At 43.3% G+C, this 12206-nt stretch overlaps 1 protein-coding gene across 9 annotated transcripts in view; it reads left to right on the top strand.

Annotated features, from left to right (window-relative positions):
- PROM1 (prominin 1) overlaps positions 1-12206 on the top strand; it is a 116972-nt gene that overhangs the window by 99073 nt on the left and 5693 nt on the right. For 4 of the 9 annotated variants that reach the window (XM_033213813.1, XM_033213811.1, XM_033213814.1 and 1 more), the window contains 6 exons: positions 520-600; positions 722-790; positions 2216-2308; positions 5669-5784; positions 6318-6341; positions 6761-6829. In XM_033213813.1, the coding sequence (XP_033069704.1) occupies positions 520-600; positions 722-790; positions 2216-2308; positions 5669-5784; positions 6318-6341; positions 6761-6829 (452 nt within the window). The remainder of the gene's footprint in view (positions 1-519; positions 601-721; positions 791-2215; positions 2309-5668; positions 5785-6317; positions 6342-6760; positions 6830-12206) is intronic. The other 5 variants (XM_033213818.1, XM_033213816.1, XM_033213819.1 and 2 more) reach the window with 2 other exon arrangements.

Raw genomic sequence — 12206 nt, 5'->3', positions numbered from 1 at the left:
GAAACTGGCCATTGAATCACTCGCCAGGCTCTGTGCCTTGAGGTCCCTGGGCAGAAAAGGCCCCTTTTCCAATTTGCACCAGGCTGCCATGTGGGTTGGCAGAGGACTCGTCTTTGCTTGTGTTGTGGTGCAAAGACTATGGGCTTTGCGGTGGAAAAAAAAAAATTTGGTGCAAATCCCAGTATGCTTCCCCAGCATGGTGACCTTGAAGAGGCTGAGCTGCCTCATCTGTGAAGGGAGCCTAGCAAACAGTACCTTCCTTCCTGCCTCCTTGTGAGTTTCCAGCAAGGCCATTCCTATCAAGGACTAGCCCAGTGTCTGGCCTAGAGTAAATGCTCCCTCTCAGCTCATCTCCTTCCCTGCCCTCAGGGGGCTGGGCAGGTTCTGTCTTCCTCTTAACTAGGAGGTCCAGGTCATGGTGTTGTGGAGCTAAGTTACAGTACTTGAATCAATATGCAAATCATCTAATTGAATCTTTGTATGACTTGATACCCTGCTAATTGTGGCTGTGTGTTTCAGGAGAGAGTAAATAGGATTCTAGCTTCTCTGGATTTTGCTCAGAACTTCATCACAAACAATATTTCCTCTGTTATTATTGAGGTGAGTTTTTTTTAAAGTAAGCATGTCCATAAGTGGGCACGTGAATGTTACAGATTAAATATTTATAATGTTTAAGTATGCTGTCATCATTTTAAGGCTTCTACTCATCTTTTGTGTCCAGGAAACTAAGAAGTATGGGAAAACAATAATAGGATATTTTGAACATTATCTGCAGTGGATCGAGTTCTCTGTAAGTAGTTTATCTTTTATGAATATTAAGGGGGTCATGTTTTGGGATAGTCATTTTCTAGAGTAAAATCTGGAAGAAATAAAATTAAATTTCCCGTAATTTGGTAGGAGGTAAGTGAAAGGACATTGACATGCAGGACCAAGACTTCTGGGGCTGCCCACCAGGTCAGAGGACAGCCACCTCCTGGTCCCCTTTGCTCACCTTTGCCATATGCAATTCTTCCATTTGCTTCCCACCCCCTTTTCCAGGTAACAAAGGGGCCAGGTAACAAATTTGAACTAAAACACTATGCTGGGCACAAGAACTTTTTAATTCTCTCAGGAGTCCTGTAGGTTGGGTCTCACACTTTCAAAACAAATGAGGAAACTGGAAACCAAGGCTCAGAGAGACTAAGGATCTTGCTTTAAAATATGTACAATTGTCCCTCAGTATCCATGGGTAATTTGTTCCAGGGTCCCTGCAGATACCCAAATCCTTGGGTGCTCAAGTTCCTTATATAACAGATACAATTATTTGCACATAACCTATGCACATCCTCCTGTGTGCTTTAAATCTCTCTAGATTACTTATAATACCTCATACAATGTACATGCTATGCAAATAATTGGTATACTGTATTGGTTCAGGAATAATGATTTAAAAAGTCTGTACATGTTCAGTAAAGATGCAACTCTCCATTTTTTTCTGAATATGTTTTAATCTATGATTGGTTGAATCCATGGATGCACAATTCAGGGATATGGAGGGCCAACCGTAACTGTATATGCAGAACTCATCCATGCACATCAGCCGTCAGTTCCATGTTTTAGAGCAGCGGTCCCCAACCTTTTTGGCACCAGGTACTGGTTTAGTGGAAGACAGTTTTATCCACAGACTGGGGGCAGTGGTAGTTTTGGGATGATTCAAGGGCATTACATTATTGTGCAGTTTATTTCTATTATTAATACATTGTAATATATAATGAAATAAGTATGCAACTCACCATAATGTGGAATCACATTATGATTCCACATATGAGCTTGTTTTCCTGCAACTAGATGGTCCTATGTGGGAGTGATGGGAGACAATGACAGATCATCAGGCATTAGATTCTCATAAAAAGCGCAATCTAGATCCCTCGCATGTGCAATTCCACAATAAGGTTCATGCTCCTATGAGAAACTAAGGCTGCTGCATTAGAGGCGAAATATCGGTGAAGCTTTGCTCGCTCACCCGCCACTCACTTCCTGCTGTGGAGCCCGGTTCCTAACAGGCCATGGACCGGTACTAGCCTGTGTATCAGTCTGTGGCCCAAGGGTTGGGGACCCCTGTCTTGGAGGACATGGAGATCCTTTTTGTGACACCAAGTCAAAGTAAATGGCACGTCTCATTCCTGTGGATTTTTGTGGATGCGGCTCAAAGTTTGCCTGTGTTTCCACCCCCTAGATCAGTGAGAAAGTGGCATCCTGCAAACCTGTGGCCACCGCTCTAGATACTGCCGTTGATGTCTTTCTGTGTAGCTACATTATCGACCCTCTGGTAAGATTTCATCTGTCCAAAGAAGACGCAATGGATCCATCATCTTTGGTTGTTTTTTGGATTGTGATATACACTTTAATAATGTTTTCTGCTTGAGAGAATCCAAAGCCTAAAATGCAACATTTTGATCAATGTATTAATATGCTAATAGACTAGAAAAGTCAAAATTCGGGGCGGTTATCTTTTTTCCTTACTAGGATTATATTTACCAGTCAGGAAACCTGCAGGGAGAAAACTCCTATTAGTTCAGAATAATCAGAAAGACAGTCACGGGTATGCAGATTTCTAATCTTCAAAAGAATACTCAGTACAACTACGTATACAACCCCAAAGTTGCACCAAACTTCATTTGTCATTAAAAAGCCTTGGAAATGTGACTATTGGGATGGCAAGTTCCAGTTAATCAGGCTTAATCCTCAGCTCTGTTCCCTCCTCAATAGACGCTGACTCTCTGTGAGCGGATCCTCTCCCTCTGCTGAAAGCACCTCAGTGGCTTCCCGTTGCTATCTAAAGATCAGGATCCTTCATAGGTCATCACACTAGGCTCTGCATGGCTGGGCCTCCCCATTTCAGATCTCACTGTGTGCTCTCTGCCTGCCTGCCTTTCTTTCTGTGCTCCAGACACACTCATCCACTTTCACTTTGTCAAATACATTTCAGTTTCCCCACCTTAGGGCTCATGCATATGCCGTTTCTTCTGCCTGGACTGGAGATGGGCACACACCACCTTTCTCTTTCTCTCTTCTCTTTCCCTTTCCACCTACCCACTCCCCACTGTAAGACCTAACTCCTCTAGGTCTGGTAACACAATGGTGGAGAACATGAAGTTTGAATGAAAATTCCACTTCTATATTTTCAGAACTTTGTGACTTTGAAAAATTACTGAAATGTTCTGAGTTCCTCGCCTACATGGGGCTGTTTTGATGGTTCAGTGAGAGGTCCCATGTAAAGCCCTTCACGCTGTTGGAACATCAGCGTTCAATGAATATTCACTACCATTGTAGTTCAGTCTTCAGGTCTTAGCTCAAACATGTCTTTTTTCCAGGAAGACTTTTCTGATTCCCCAAACTAGGTTGGGTTCCATTTTCCTCATTCCTGTAGAACTCTATGCTTTTCCTTTAGAGATGTTATTGCTGTTTTTATTACATGTTTATATGTTTCTTTGATTAAGACCTGTCCCTCCAGCACACTCTAGACTCTCCACTCCATGAGTCACCAGCATATTCAAGGCTGTGTCCCTGTGGTCTGGCATAGTACCTGGCACAGAGTATTCAGGTAGCTCTGTCCTCAGTGGTGACACCCTATTGCCCTGTCTGTCCATCTCCCTCATTCACTTGTCCATCTGTCTGCTGGAGGGACTTTCATGCCTGAGTGAAAAGGATTCTGCCACTGACCCAACCCCGCAGACCCTGAGCCCTGCTTCCTGGATGCTTCCTTCCTCTAGCAACTACTTTTGTTTGTCCTGTGCTTGGTGGCCCCTGCCGCCAGCTTTGGCTGAAGTCTTCATTAGGGGAGTCCAATCTGCTTGATTCTGAATTGACCTCTCTTTATGTCCAGCCTCCACCACCCACCCCATTCAGTCAAACCACGTAGGCACCAGATGCCTCTCCACAGATCACCAGGGACAGAGGGGAGGCCTAGAGGTTGCTCAGGAAGATCATAGGCTGAAGCTGTATATATAGCAGAGGGTTTACATCGTAAGGAAGAGCTCTGGGCATCCATTTAGTCAATCAGATAGACTGTGGACTAGCTCACATGTTTATTTTGTATCTCAATTGTCCTCAAAAGGATTGAGGCAGCTTCCAGAAAAAAGGATAGGGTCGTTATAAAGTTATAAAGCTTCTCAAGACAAGGTTGAAAACAGAAATCTAACAGACCATAGAGGGAAGGGAAGACAAATTGACTAGAAGTTAAGAGCCAAGAGGTGCCACCTCTGTAATTCTGAACTCAGCCAGGAGCAAAGCAGAAATGCAGGGTCAAGCTGTGAGGGTAAAGCAGGTGTTATTTCCAAGTGGCATTTGGCCTCATGGTGGGCAGGGGAGAGTAGTTCCAGTGTTACTGACAGCATTATCCTAGGCAGGGATATTGTCAGACTTGATCTTACATAGGAACTTGGCAGGTTGCAGATTTACATAGCAGGCCAAGTGTAGGATGCTGGCCAGAGTGGCATTCAGCCCATGACATCTATGCATGGGTCCTGATTGTTTGTCCATAAGGTTAAATCATTTGGAATATCACCTTGCAGATGTGAGTGGTGTAGACTGTGTCACCACTGAGGACAAATGTCCCCTTGAAGGAAGAACCACTTCCAGACTATTGCTTTGTGGGAACAAGGGTTCAATGTTAAGAGACGAAACTTTAGATTTTTGAAGAAAATATGTAAATCCAGGTTTACGTGTGAAATGTGACCTACAAATGTTGGCAACTATTTAAAAAATGATACTTTAACATTGCTCTTTAGACAAAACATGGTCATCTAGCTTCTTTGTACCTTCAAGAGTGGTTAAATGAAATGTGGAACATGGATTGAGACCCTAGCACGCATGAGCATTGCTTCTAACTTCTTGACACAGTAACGTTATGGAATGAAGATGCAGGCATCTCAACTGCTCAGATGCAGAACAAAGCCAGAAGGGTTCATTTGTCATCTTAATAACAAACAACTCGGCCAGGTGCGGTGGCTCACGCCTGTAATCCCAGCACTTTGGGAGGCCGAGGCGGCAGATCACGAGGTCAGGAGATCGAGACCATCCTGGCTAACACGGTGAAACCCCATCTCTACTAAAAATACAAAAAATTAGCCGGGCGTGGTGGTGGATGCCTGTAATCCCAGCGGGAGGGTGAGGCAGGAGAATGGTGTGAACCCGGGAGGCAGAGCTTTCAGTGAGCCAAAATCACGCCACTGCCCTCCAGCCTGGGGGCAGAGTGAGACTCCGGCTCAAAAAAAAAAAAAAAAAAAACAACTCATAAGAGGGACTGAAACTCAAACCTGCTGGCCATCCATGCTCTGATTACTGGACAGTCGGGCAACAAAGAGAGTCTGTTGGGGGTGGTTAGAAGTTGGGTTGGAGTGGCCTAGATTCGCATCCTGGCTTTACCACTTGCTGCTACTGCTCCTCCTTTGTAAAATAAACATAATATTAGGATCTACTCAAGGTTTTTAGAAAGATGAAATGAATCCTAACAACGTGAGTAACATTTCACACAGTGCTTGGTCCACATGACGTTTTCAAATTGTTTTAAAGAACAAAATGACAGCTCATTTTTTAAAAATCAAAAAAAAAAAAAATTCCCCCGAACAACTGTTTTTCCCATTTCCCATCTTCAAACATTCAATTCTCCTAATTTCTTTTTTCCTAGAATTTGTTTTGGTTTGGCATAGGAAAAGCTACTGTATTTTTACTTCCGGCTCTAATTTTTGCGGTAAAACTGGCTAAGTACTATCGTCGAATGGATTCCGAGGACGTGTACGATGAGTAAGTATGCGGGCTTCCACAGACACGGGGGTCATTTCCTGGGTGGTGCTGTCTTCAAAGAGTTGCTAAAGATGAGTTCTGATGAGATTAAACTTGATTTTTTTTTTTTCTTTTTCTTTTTTTTTTTTTAGTAGTAGTAGTTGGGTCATTTCTATTCAGCTGAATTTTTTTTTTTTCTTGGTACTGATTTTTCTATACTTGTTTTAACAGCTTTTTTCCTCTTGCTTAATCCTCTCAGCTTCCCTAACCAGCCTTTTTATTTCTTGTTTGCAGTTCCTCCCTCTCGGGGACCTGGCATTTCACTTTATGATAACTGTTTTTACACTTTCCATTTTGGCTCTGTAGTCCGCCCTCATTCTGTGTCTGGTGAATGTGTATGCCTCGTTTTTCACTTCGCCCATCTCTCAATGTGGGTCTCTCCTGAATTTGCACTGTCAGTATCTGTGTTAGAGTAAATATCTGGGGGTTGTAGTTGCTGAGCTTTCATAATAATTAAAAAAATTAATTTTATCTCCCTTTTTTGTATTTTATAGTGTTGAAACTATACCCATGAAAAAGTAAGCCTTTTTTAAAAAAACTATATTCCTAGATGGGATGGGGGAGGTTTATATTATTATGTAATGGACCTTAAAAATTAAGTTATTGTCATCTTAAAATTACGTAGAAACAGCAGATCTGTCTAGGCAAAAATAAATTGCAATGCCTCTTCAAAAGAGGGCTGGCACAGGGAAGGTGCTCAAGAAATACTTCATGAATTAATGAAAATTTTATATGCTAAGTTTATTAATCTATAAAGTAGTCATTTGGTCTTTGAAATTTAAAAGGAGCAAAATGTAAACTACTCATTTGTCTTGTTTTTAGATTTAACAAATTGTTACATACTTTTCGTGACCATTACATTGTCTCTGTAATCCATGATGTAAATACTTCATCTGAGAGATAACATGGTGTTTTGGTGTATTTATTTTTGTTACAGTATGGAAAATGGTAATAATGGTTATCATAAAGATCATTTATATGGTATTCACAATCCTGTTATGACAAGGTAAAGCAAAGTCTGGAAGTGCATGCCTGTTCTGTGATAAACCATCTCATCTCCTATACATCAGCACTGAATTTTCTGCATGCTGTTGATGCCTTCACTTCTCTGTGTGTGATACTTTATCAATGCTAGTCTCCAATCATGCTCTGCATAGTGTTCTATGACGCCATGAGTTTAAATGTTCAGTAGATTTCTAAACAATGGAATTATTCAGCAACTAAAATTTGGTGTCATCTTAAAATGCTATGTCTGGTTGTAGATCATTACAGATTAAATGCATGCATACCTTGCATTTAGAATTTCTCTGCACCAAATAAACTGAGTAGTTACAGTTTTCAAAGCTCCTTCCTTCCTTCCTTCCTTCCTTCCTTCCTTCCTTCCTTCCTTTTTTTCCTTTCCTTCCAATAAATTAACTGTAACCAACCAGAAAAAGAACCCCAATTCTTCCTCCAAAATCTTTATGAATTTACGTTCTCTAGAATTAAGGAGCTTCTCTGGTTCTGGATATGTTATATATCAGGTGACTCTGAGCTTTGCTTGCCAGAGGTCAATCCTCTTCTGAGGCTCTACTAAGACTTCAGACCCACACGTCAGCCAGGGACCTATCTGCTCAGAAGAGGTGGAGCCATAGTGTGCAGGGCAGCAGGGCCGCAGTGGGCTGTCCTCTTCAGTGGGCGTGGTCCTTCCCACGCCCATGCAGCTGGCCCCCTAGTGCTCCCCCAAGCCCTGCTCCCCACAGTGATGTCTCAGATGCAAAAACGTGAGTCTAACGTTGGTGCATGGGGGTGATCCACCTTAGAAGGCTCACGCTCCACATGGGAGGCATCCAGTTAAAAGTGCCCACATTCAGGGAAGCCCACAGCTTTGGCTTCACACCAGGTATTTATATTTAGAGCCTCCCAGGCCAGAAGCTGCTCATCAGTCAGGCACATCCTTATCTTAAGCAATATTACCTAATAACAGTTGATGCTCCACCTTGGTCAGATTTCAAGGTGAACAGAACCAGAAAGTCATAAAATTTGTCCTTTCAGAAGGATAAGTGGCTTCCTGAACTTAAAACTTGGAACATTGTAAAAAATTCAGAACTTTTCATTGTAATTTTCCATTTAGGGAAAGAGAAGTTATCTGAGTGCATTCCAGCTGCTATAACGAAATGCCTTAAACTAGGTAGCTTATAAACACCAGGGTTTATTTCTCATAGTTCTGGAGGCAGGGAATACAAGATGAAGGTGCCATCAGATTCGGTGTCCAGTGAAGGACCACTTTCTCATAGGTGGCGTCGTCTTGCCAAATCCTCACATGGTGGAAAGGGCAAGCTGGCTCCTTGGGATCTCTTTTCTAAAGGCGTTAATGAGAAACTAATGAGGGCTCTGCCTTCATGACCTAAAGCATCACTGTGATTACGATTTCAAGATATGAATTTTAGGAGTGCACAAACATTCAGCTAAGAGCAGAAATGGTGATAATAACAAAAATAAAGTTCTCGGTCAGGCACGGTGGCTCACGCCTGTAATCCCAGCACACTGGGAGGCCGAGGCGGGTGGATCACGAGGTCAGGAGAGCAAGACCATCCTGGCTAACATGGTGAAACTTTGTCTCTACTAAAAATACAAAAAAGTAGCCAGATGTGGTGGCACACGCCTGTAGTCCCTGCTACTCGGGAGGCTGAGGCAGGAGAATCGCTTGAACCCGGGAGGCAGAGGTTACAGTGAGCCGAGATCGTGCCACTGCATTCCAGCCTGGGTGACAGAGGGAGACTCCGTCTCTAAATAAATACAGTTCTGAAATGGCAAACTGACTTCATCTCATCTGATATTTCCAGTATGCAAGGCTTGGTGGCTAGAGTGCTATATTGTGACAGAGTTGAAGATAGATTTAAGTATCAATTAGCCAGGTGTGCTCTGGGGATAGTAGACAGCACGGCTGCCTGCATAATGTCCTGGCCTTCCTTTTCATGGTGTAGCATGCTTGGAGGGTATCTTATATATATGGACTGAGATTGCCAAGATCAGAGGACAGCTGTTCTCAATTACCTCTATTGCCCTAACATCGGATCTTCTAGGACGGCTCTGAATTTGTAGAATTGCTTCCTGGTGCTTGCCTGTTGGTTGTGAAGGCACTGAAAGTACTCTCTGTTCTAAGAAGAGTCATCCAGGCTGCATGGAAGATGCTAGAGAGAGAGACGCAAGCCTGGGTGGAGGTTGCCACAGGTAGATTTTCTGGAAGCAGTGCTGAAATGGAATTTGGAGTGCAGGATGTTTGTGAGGATCCATGGTTGTGAAAGAAAGGGGGAGAAGTTGAGGTTGGCCTGCCAAAGCCTTGGCCCGGCTGGTCAGGAGCTCTGGATCAAGCATGGCCTGTAGGGAGTTGCCCACAATGGGCTCAGCTAAGCCTTTGCACCCCATCTTCCCCCAGAGCAGTAGGCTCTGACAACTGAAGGTTCTCTACTGACCATGCTGCCCCCAGCTGGAGGCAAGTCATTCTTAAAAGGGAATCTAGAAAGCGCAACTCCATGGCTCCCTGAGAGGCAGATGCACTGGTAGGCCTGGAAGAATGTGCTGCATCCAAGAAATCCTCCTACAATTGAAAGGGAGGTATCAGTGTGCAAGTTGACAAGACAGCCTTTGAGATGCCAGGGTCCTCTCAGCACACCAGTACTGCCACAGACCTTTGTCACTAAGGCATGATCATCACAGCCAACCGGACTCTAGCTAATTCCCAGCTTCAGATCTGAGTGCTGGAAATAGGCAGGCATTAGCTGTCTTCTGTCTTATGCCACCACTTGAGCCCTTTCCCACAAAGGAGGGTAGATTTCCAGTTCTAGCATCAATAACAGAATAACCGAGCACATATTTAGTGCCACAGATGTCCTGTGTATAGCATCAAAGACTTAATTCTGTAGGCTCAAGAAGCTTGTCCTGGCTCTCCTTATTTACTAGTTTTTATCCACATTGCTGGAACAGCATAAGATTTGCTAACTCTTGGATTTAGCTTGCTGCACAAGAAAAAAGACATGATAATGATGGAAAATAGGAAAATGTTAGAAAACAGTCCTAGTCGGTGTTGAGAAACGCCACTCGTCTCACTTGCTAATGAACATTTCATCCTGGGCTGTTAGTGTTGAAATTCAAACTAGATTAAATGCCTTCGTCCTATTAAATCCATAAATGAAGCTTTAGGATGATTCTGTGGTTATTCTTATTACAACAGACATTGGAAGGACTTGTCCTTGTGAAGGGTCTAGCACTTCACACACCTGTGAAGCCTAGGGCTAGGGATATACTAATGTTGGGTGATCTTCCTTAACGGCCCACAGTACATTTGAATTTTTTTCTACTTTCTATGTTCTGTGTTCTATAGTAGAGCTCTAAGGGCAGGTTGAAGTGTTTTGTTTCAATAAGAGAAAAATCCCAAAGACTGACACGGTATGTGAGTTTCGTTGAAGCACCTTTCATGGTAACAATTAAATTGAGACTTGTTTTCCTTTCTGCACACCTACCCCCAGTGGGAACCCTGGCAAGTCTCCTGGATGTTCAGCCCGTCTACAGGCAGTCAGTGAAGAATCATAGTTTTGATTTGGTTTATTTGCAGAAGGTTAGAAAATGACATCCCAGAAACTCTAGGGACATTGGGACACCTTTCTTTTCCACTCAAACCCTCCTAGAGGTCCCAGGGGTCTGAGTTGGAATGGATCCTTGGTCTGCCTCCATGTGTCATTATGGAAGTGCTATTTAATGTCCTTGAGCCTCAGTTTTCTCACTTGTAAAAGGGGGGAATAATAAGAGCTTTGAGGCTGGTTGTGGTGGCTCACAGCTGTAATCCCAGCACTTTGGGAGGCCAAGGCAGGCAAATCACAAGGTCAGGAGTTCAAGACCACGCTGGTCAACATGGTGAAACCCCATCTCTACTAAAAATACAAAAAATTAGCCGGGCGTAGTGGCAGGCACCTGTAATCCCAGCTACTCGGGAGGCTGAGGCAGGAGAATCACTTGAACCCGGGAGGCAGAGGTTTCAGTGAGCCGAGATCGCACCACTGCACTCCATCCTGGGCGACAGAGTGAGACTCTGTCTCAATAAATAAATAAATAAAAATAAGAGCCTTGTTTGCATAGGGTTGTGAGGGTTCAGTGAGGTAACCAGGCAAAATATTCATCCTTTGACCACTGAGCCCTTATTTAAGGGTTTGTGGTTCACCATAATAACCATAATCTTTTCTTATTGCCCTGGCATTTCCGATGGAGGGAACCCAAAGGTGATTCAGAAAATAACTAATCGTGGCTCTAATCTGTTAGCTGAGCCAGCTCCACTTAGCCTCCGTTGATGACACCAACTGGGCTATGGATATTAGCAGACACCTCGTGATACCGTCTGTACAGATGAACCCGAATTGATGCCTCCTTCACATGGCTTGAGACTGTGATTTTCCCCCAGTGTTTATTGCCAACAGTTTTCAGGTGTTGCCTGCATTTCAGGACAAAGCTAGGTTTGAGAGGAAAATGATCAGTGTACAGAGAAGGTGCTTGGCGATTTTAGAAAAGCCTTCAGGCTGATGCGGTGGCTCACGCTTTTAATCCCAGCAGTTTGGGAGGCTGAGGAAGGAGGATCACTTGAGCCCAGGAGTTCAAAACCAGTCTGGGCAACATAACAAGACCCTGTCTCTATAAATGAAAAAAAAAAATTCTTTTTAATGTAAGAACGAAAGAAAAGCCTTCTGCAAACCAGGACGCTAGTACTTACCAAGTGTGGAGCAGTTTGGCAACTAATATTGCTTCATGGAGAGTTTCCCAGGAGAATTCTCTTAAAGAAGAACCATGAAGTGGGGTGCTTCTGAGTGGCAAACTCAGTTTCATAAACTAGTTTTTTTGTTCCCTTTTTCTTTTATCTTTGTTATTTCTTAAACACGCACACACATACACCCACACACTGTAATTAGTCCATTATACATACAGTCTATGGTTATTTGCTTTTGTTTGAAGGAAAAGTTAATAGACTTTCATATAAACCTACCTAAGCCTGGATTTTCTTTCCAACGATGCTTCTGTCTGCCACATAAAGTCTCCAGAACAAGTGGAGGCATTTTCATTTCAGGAAATAATGAGTGACTCGTTTCCAAACCTTCTTCCTGGCCTTTCACGGATCACTAGAGGTCACTCAGATTGTGATCTTTCTCCTGCTAGGGAGTTCTTAGGGAGAGAGAGAGAAAACAAAGAGAGAGAGTGTGTATGTGTATGTGTGTGTGTGTGTGTAAACTTACTCTTTCTAGCTCTGACTTCAGAGATCAAGAGAGAAAGTTGCTCCATGTGAGGCCACAAAGGCTTGAGAGCAACCAAACACCAGTGTTGGTCCAGCAGCCCCAGGAACCAGGCAAGATGGCCACCCT

The sequence above is a fragment of the Trachypithecus francoisi genome, unplaced genomic scaffold (genome assembly GCF_009764315.1).
Source record: "Trachypithecus francoisi isolate TF-2019V2 unplaced genomic scaffold, Tfra_2.0 Lachesis_group1, whole genome shotgun sequence".
NCBI lineage: Eukaryota > Metazoa > Chordata > Mammalia > Primates > Cercopithecidae > Trachypithecus > Trachypithecus francoisi.
Note: the sequence above shows the minus strand (reverse complement) of the source record. Positions and strands in the feature narration are given on the sequence as shown.